The following is an 8,199-nucleotide window of genomic DNA, read 5'->3' on the forward strand; positions in this document are numbered from 1 at the left end:
TGGTGAGATAAGAAATAACCTACTATAAATAGGGTAATGTCTTTTGATTTTAAAAAAATAAAATATGCAGTATAATGTAAACTGGTGCAGTTTTGGAAAAAATTTAAAAGTTATTTAATAGTTTGTGTTGATGAACATACTATTGAATGCACCCCAGATGAATAGCAAATGCTGAGTCTGGTGCTAATCTAATAAACAGCTAATAAAGATCTTAATCGACTTTGAAAGAATCGGAGTCGGTACGTCACGTTTTAACTAAATGAAAAGGGGCTCTGGTGGATTTTACATGTTTGTAATCTCTAACTAGACTCTCCCTCTTGTGGAATGGTAATTCATATTTGTAGACGTAATCATTTCAATAAAATGGAATGTATTTTTTTATTCTATGGCTACTACTACTTTGTTTATTCTATGGCTACTGCAACTCTGACTTAGTGATTGAAAGGACACCTGCATGAAGTGCAACAACTGCTTTGTGTTTGGACATGCCCACACAAACAGTGTGGGAAGAAAGATAAGATTAGATTTGAACTTTGCAGTCTTCCATCAAGTATTTTTTTTTTCCTTTGACATACAGTTCATAACCTTTATAGATTCATACAAAATTAACCAACTAACCCTCCACTTAACAAGGCAGGCCAAATATTGATTGTCATCATTTTATGTGCTGTATGAATTACATTAAGATGGTGTGTCTAAGAGGAAATATGCCCACATATGATGTAGAAACTTTTACTACAGAATGTCTTTAAAAAAAAAAAGAAAAAAGAAATGGCACTATGTGAAAACAGTAGAGTGTTTTTATTTTACAGTACACGGGAGTCTGAGAATGTCACTTGCTTATAGTGGCAGCCAAGCAGCTCAGCTGTATTTTATATTGTCCATTTTGATATAGCTACAATATTTGGTATGTATTTTCAGACAGTCACAAAATAGTCCAGGAGGGATGCATTGTGGTTGCAGGTGGGATGACATTATGAGCAATAATATATTATTGTGTATTCTCCTGGCCATGCTTCTAACATTTGTTCTTTGTGTTCTGCTACTTCTAAAATAACTTTGTTTCCATAGACAATATTGTAAAACAGATTAAACAAAATGCTGCACCCGACAGTATCATGGTAAATAATAAAGTAAGGGCCTGATTTACTAAAGGTTTGTGAGTAAAAACATGTGCAAACTTGATATCAACAGTAAATTAACACGTAAGCTGATCTACTAACGGTGTGCACACAAAATGACGTCTTTCAAAAGTGCAAGATAGCACCTGTTGTTCATTTACTACTTTTGCCTTAATGAATATGCAATTTGGGGCATTTCAATTTTATTGTGCAAAGTAGTGGGAGGGTAACATGCAAATACGTTTATTTACTGCCTTAACCCTTCCCACGGTGCAGACGGTCGTTGATCGTTCCCCCTGTCTGCTGGTGGGGGTGTGTGTGTGTGTGTGTGTGTGTGTGTGTGTGTGTGTGTTCGACATACTCGGGACGCACTGAACGAACCAAACCAAGGTTTTTACACAGTGGCTGCTTTCCCTCCCCTACTTTCCATGGCAGAAACCATTAAAACCGCAAAACCCTCATTTAAATACTGCCACCTCCATTGTGTTTGCTCCTCTTATCAACGCAATAATTCTTAGTAAATCACCCATAACGGGTACTAAAATTGCACATGCAATATCTTAGAATGCACACGCAATTTAGTACTCATTCGGGATGTTAGTAAATCGGGCCCTAAGTACCTTGTAGCTGTGTAATTAAAAGAAGGCTGTGAGTTTGAATACTTTGTGCTTCAGGCAGCTCATTCTGTGCCCTGGGGTCCAAAAGAGATGAGACCTAGCATATTCTTCTTGGCTTATAGGTCTGTCAACTTTTTCTTCCATTTGCTTCTCTGTATTGTCATTCAACAGGGATTTTCTTAACCTTCAGCTACATTTCTGAAAGATTAAGCACGGCAAAAATATAATAAAATGTTTAAATGCTTTGGAAATGTAACATGCTATCAGTAAAATGATTCCAGTATAGATACAAGATGCAATGTAGAAAATACTGAAGCCTTATCTTTAAACTAAATACAAAGTGTGGTGGTGACATTGGTCGATTCCTCAGTGAGGTGCATTTTAGTTCCCAGCTGTCCTTTCAGTGAGAACCATGGCTATTACTCTAAGAGTATTTGACTTTGGAGAAGAGACAGACCATGTATCTGTGGACACTGAGCATCAGTGACTAGAAAGCGATTTTTAAACTGGTATGGGTGAGTTATGCCATCAGGGGACATGTTATGTGCTCAAACTGCAGTTCCCTTTGGTGTGAATAAAGTGGGTGTGGTGGTGTTCAGATTGAATAAATGTGGGCGGGCCCAACTGAGACAAACCGGACCTGCTGCAGTTCTATCAACAGCTGCTGTGTCTTGTGACCAGTGCAGTTTACTTCTCCATTTTACAGTTTGGTGAGTGAGTATTTATATAAATATTTACATAGAACACAGATTAATTTTCCACTGAATGGATCAAAGCTAGGTAAGGTAAGTCATTTTACTTAACAGTGCATAGTATGTTCTTTTGATTTATTTTCTGAATGTTTCCTTCATTTACCAGTAAATCTGACTTCTCTGGTTGTTAATGAGTGACCAGTGTAAAGTTAATTCATCATTGTTGTAGCACACAGATGGCTTAGAAAGCCCTCATTGTTCAGAGCAATTTAATGTAATTATTAACGCAGTTCCACACATGATTTCTTGAGCCTCCTTTTGTTTTGGCACCACAAAAGCCACCTTTGTGTGGGTGTCCAGCGATTTTTAAATGTGACGGCTTCTGACTCACTCCACAGCTCTCCATTGTGCAGGGACGATGTATGACATAGACTGACTGGTCAGATGGGAACATTTTCTCACTTCTCAAGCCTTGCTAACCTTTGACGTAACGAATGTGAGAAAAGTGCAAACATTAGTTCTCACCATAGCGTTGTACATGGAGGCAGGGCATTAGTCGTGCTGGATGATAGTGAATGAGTGCCATATATAACCGATAACCCTCAATATCCATTTATCCATCCATTCTCTATACCTATTTATTTTTGTTCAGGGCCAGTGGGGTGTATGATGATTCTACCAGCATACAGGATCTGAACAGGTTACTAGTCTATCACATACTAGTCAAGCAAATTCATACTCTAATTCAAGCTTTCAGCTCACTTAATGTACCTGACTTTGCAGTGACGGGAAACAATAGCACCAGTGGGAAACCACACTACACACAAAACCACTAAACTGTCATGGCATTTTTGAAATCCCGCTCTGACAACGGTTAAGGAGCAAAAAACCTCTTACTGTATTGTCACACCTTAATGCTCATGGTACACAAGACAATGTTAGTTTGTAATATGCAACGGGACGCTTTCTCTTGATATCTTGGCACCGTCCTCCCTCCCTCTAAGTCAAAGGTCAGGATCTTGTGGTGACATCCAGGTGGGCAACATGGTCTTGGTTTAGGTAATGAGGGCAAGATTGATTTAGTCAAAGGTTACATTGTACAGGATTGAGCATGATGAAATGTAAGGGAATCTAACATGATTACATCAGTCACAGTTACATCTATTTTGATTATTTATCAATTCGCCGTTATGTTTTGAATTAACTTGATCAGTTAATTATTTGGTCTATAAAATGACCGAAAAAGAGGTGAAATAACTAACAATTTCCCAGAGCCCAAGGAGGTGTCTTTTTATAAATGGCTTGTTTTGTCAGGCCAACAGTCCAAAGCCCAAAATACACAATTTGCAGTGTTATAAAATGTAAAATACTTATACTCTAGAAGTTGGAACCAGTTAATGGTCGGTATTTATGCTTAATAAATTATTTAAATGATGAATCAATAGCTGTCAATTTTCTTTCAGTCCACTAATACATGATCATAGTACATTATTGTTCCAGCACTATGCTATGTATCTGGTGGTCTTGGTAAAGATAAGGAGACTTTCTCCTCAAGTGTGCCCAAGGTCAACATACTGTACTTATACATACTTTAATTCATAAAACTTTTTAAACAATATCCTTTGCAAAGTCTGTCCGTGGCCTTTGCAAAGTCCTTGAGTTGTAAATTAAGCACAAGCAGTCTGCTTTAGTTTGTTTTGTTCTGGTGATGACATACGCCGACCACATGATCCCCGGTGTTCTCTTCAAAATCCAAGCCAAATCCTTACAATCAGCCTCTCGAGTGCTGCCTCATGACCGTGCATTCTGTTGCCTGCTTCACATCAATAACCAATTATTTGTAGAGGTACAGGCAGCCACCATGGGGATGAACTATTGCTGGGGTTACAGAGATAAAAGGTTACTTGAAGCTTGTTTGTCTAAAATGTGGAAACGGCAGTGAAATTTCAATCCAGTGTCTTTCATCCAGTGATCTCCTTTGTTTTGAGTGGTCTCTTGGGCTTTAGGTTTATTGCTCTTCAGAGTCTCAGGCTAATTCTTTTCCTTGATGTATTTACAGAGTCCTGACCTTTTCACTGAAGTGCTGAAGGTAAAGGCCTTTCTTGAAATGATTTTTATCACAAACATTTTATTTACTTTCTTTTATAAGCCTAACTTGGAAGATTAATTTTTTTCTAGGTACATTTATTCCGTATAAGGTTTCCTGTAGATAGTTAGCCTCAAAACCGATCACTGATGTGCCCCTGCAAAGTGCTTAACCAAGTGCAGTCAGTCGTCCCTATAAAAGATATTCCAGACGTTGTGTTTGAAATGTACTATGTAAACACTGAAAATTATTCAAAAAGAGCCACAACATTGGCAAAAGATCATAATGAAAAGCAAGCAATCGTTAAGCGCCGTGCAACATTAGTATCAGGACTATATAGCCTGACAGTATTCCGCAAATGTTGAGATTGACAAAATGGTAGCGCTGAAATCATTTGATGAATTGATTAGTCAATTGACAGAAGACTATCTGACAACTGATGAATGATGAATCGTTTAGCCTATTTTGTTAATAAAGCTAAAAGGCCAAACATTTACTTGTTCCAACTAACTCCAACACAAGGATTTTCACCATTTCTCTGTTTTTACATTAATACAAATTTAATATTTACTGTTGATAAGGCTGAACAAGCAACTTGATGATGTCACCTTGTTCATTTGGACATTTTTTAAAAATATTTTTTTAAGGAACAGCAATTGATTAATCGAGTCAACAGATGAAAGGTAAATGAAAATAATTAGTTGCACCCCTACAAAATATCTAGCTGTAACTAAGTCATTGAGCAAAAATATGCAAATACAACGAGGAACTTTAATGGGTAAATACAGTGTTTTAATTTATCTATTTCATTTGTGTGTGTGTGTGTGTGTGTGTGTGCGCGCGCTCTATGCTGATAGGGAGACGCAAATATAAATTTGTCAAAGACTTTGTGCGTACAAGTCCCAGATCTGTTTCTGTCCAACATTACACCATCCAGGCTTCTGTTGTTGGGAACTGTGATGTTTTCATCCTACTATTGAAATCCCCGGAGATACCACAACCTTTCAAAAACTGACTTCTGAGGCACAGAAACAAAAAGTTAAACAGTATATCTTGCCTGAATTCAATATAAGTGGTCTTAGAAACACTTAACATAAACAAAGATTATCCCTAACATTTGTTATATGTAGCTATGAGACCTCACCAAGATAACATGACATAATGCAGTTAAAAAATAAACTTTTTTTTATTGTTATAAATAGTACTTTGAATAAAAGTACAGCTGGGGAGTTGCAGAGTGCCCTCATAGTGGACAAACTATGCAACAACAACACATAATTGAAGGATCCATCTTCTGTCTCTTGTTTAATTGTCGATTATTGGCTTGTCGTTTAAAAACACAGATACCAATTTTTCTGCAACTAGCTCATATCGGTCGGGCTCTACTTGTAACCTCTGCCTCATGAATCGTGAAGAATTTGAACAAATGCTAACGTCAGCATGCTAACATGCTCACAACGTCAATGCTATCATGGTGATGTTTAATAGATATAAGGTTTACCATGTTCACAATCTTTAGCATGTTAGCATGCTAACATTTACTACTAACGCTAAACAAAAGGCACAGATGAGGCTGATGGCAGATAGGCAAATATAAGCCTTGGGCTTCAGCCTATTCCTTTTTCAGTTTATTTTTGGATGGATTGGTGTAAACATGTATATGAGTTTTGTAAATTGTGTATTCACGCAAGTTGTCATTCTTTGTACATTATAATGTAAACTGAAATAAAACATTAATTCAATGCCATTAGTTTTGGAGGTGTTTGGTCACAAACCAAAGCATTGGAGGAATTGAAACTTTGACCTGATGATGGCACAAGAGGAAAAGTTAAGGGATCACCAAAGTTATTGCAGTTAATTCTGTGGCACGTGAATGTCTGTCAGGTTTTGTAGCAATCCATCAAAAAGTCTAAATTCACTTAAAACTAGAAATGTCAACCTCATGGTGGCACTATAGGAAAAGGGGATCACCATTTTTCATTTTTGGGGTCCATAAATATCTGTACAATAGTTAATGGCAATCCGATATTGGAATCCCTAGATAAAGACCTAGACCTAAAATGTTAAAAAATGTCAAAAAAAATACTGTTTTGGTACTGATATTGAATATTACACATGATGTTATTGGAACTAGTATTGAAAAAGTTCCAATCCATAGAGTTTTAATTTATACCTATGTTATTGGTACCTTCAAGGTTCCATTAATTTCACAACACTGTGCATGTCTACTTGTATTCATGTGTAACTGCTGGGATAGGTAATTCATCAGTCTGTTTACAATATTTTTTTGTTAAGGTTTTGTATTGCAGTGTGTAATGCAACACTGTATAGAGTTGTCAAATGACTGCTCACAGGACTGTAGAACCAAGTCAGAACAATAACCTAAATCTGGCAACAATTGCAGACATGATGATGATGATGATGACTGTGAGGGAGGCAGAATAACCTACTCTCTCTTTCCCATGTGCAGGCGTACTGGTGAGGCTGCCCAGAGCAGGAGAAGCAGGAAAGGGCTGTGCTTTCAGAGAGAGGATCAGAGGCGGAGAGAGAGGGAGGGAGAAAGAATCTGGCTGAATATCCCTCAGGATGAAGAAAAGCAGTAGTGCACAGGGGGTTACACCAGGCGATGTAAGTATTGATTTTTTCCAACCATCCATCTGTGCAACCATGAATCCATCTATCCATTCATTACATGCTCATGATTTCTTTTTATCTGAAATTCTGCATCTCACCTCTAAAGTTTACAGCCCAATTCTGCAGTTTGCACAGTTACTGTAAATTTGCCTTTCCACTGTTTCCCTCCGAACAAAGATACAGTGAGCTCTAGCGGGAATACACTGAGGCAGCAAGGTGCATTATGTTTGTGTGGTGGTCGGTGACTCATAAACAGATGACTCTACTGTACAGAACAGACCGCTATCCGGCAGGACATGCTGCAGAGAGTGAGGTGGTGTGTGTGTGTGTGTGTGTGTGTGTGTGTGTGTTGGAACAGAGATTGGCGACAGCATGGGGTGTGTGTGTGGGGTAGGGAGTTGATGGAGACCGAGTTGAGGAATGATGCAGAGTTTAGAAGGAGGCAGAGCGAGAAGAGGAGGAAAGGTGTTAAAAGACAGTTCACACCAGGAGACATTTGGGGCATTGACTGGATGGAAACATGGATGAGAGGAGGAAGGACAGATCTGACAGAGAGGCCCATCTGTTTCTCTTCCACGCCACCGGTGTTTATGACTGGGCAGGCAGGCCAGATCATTTACTTTGACTTTGTCCAACAGGAGCTCAGAGGGCAAGCTACATCCTGGATGATGAAAGGTTTCTTGCTGTGCCTCCATCACCCTCTAACCCTCCTAGAATTCATAACTGGCTAGTTTTGGTAATGCAAAAATATTGCAACACTTACTTTCTTCGTTCATGTCTTTTATAGAGGATATACATAATTTAATCCGGTCTATGATCAGTAATGTCAGGAATAAGTAATGGTGATTTTTACTTTATTGCCAGCAGTGATTTTGGTAAAAGCAGTCACATTTTCAATAGTTCGCCTCATTTTTGAAAATCTTCAATTCTTGGCACCTAAAATGCTCATTGCACTCTAGCGACAGGAATATTTGTATGTTTGTAATGTTTGTTTTTCCGCATACTGTAATAGATAATAATACTACTTTCAACAGCTGTCATGCTACTCA

General features: G+C 38.1%; 1 protein-coding gene across 1 annotated transcript in view; it reads left to right on the forward strand.

The window, feature by feature from the left end:
* Positions 1 to 8,199, forward strand: part of LOC123971911 (cAMP-specific 3',5'-cyclic phosphodiesterase 4B-like) — a 51,839-nt gene that overhangs the window by 7,929 nt on the left and 35,711 nt on the right. Inside the window, exon 3 of the mRNA XM_046050977.1 lies at positions 6,987 to 7,144. Within this exon, the coding sequence (XP_045906933.1) occupies positions 7,103 to 7,144 (42 nt within the window). The 5' untranslated portion in view covers positions 6,987 to 7,102. The remainder of the gene's footprint in view (positions 1 to 6,986; positions 7,145 to 8,199) is intronic.

Source organism: Micropterus dolomieu, linkage group LG06 (assembly GCF_021292245.1).
Source record: "Micropterus dolomieu isolate WLL.071019.BEF.003 ecotype Adirondacks linkage group LG06, ASM2129224v1, whole genome shotgun sequence".
NCBI lineage: Eukaryota > Metazoa > Chordata > Actinopteri > Centrarchiformes > Centrarchidae > Micropterus > Micropterus dolomieu.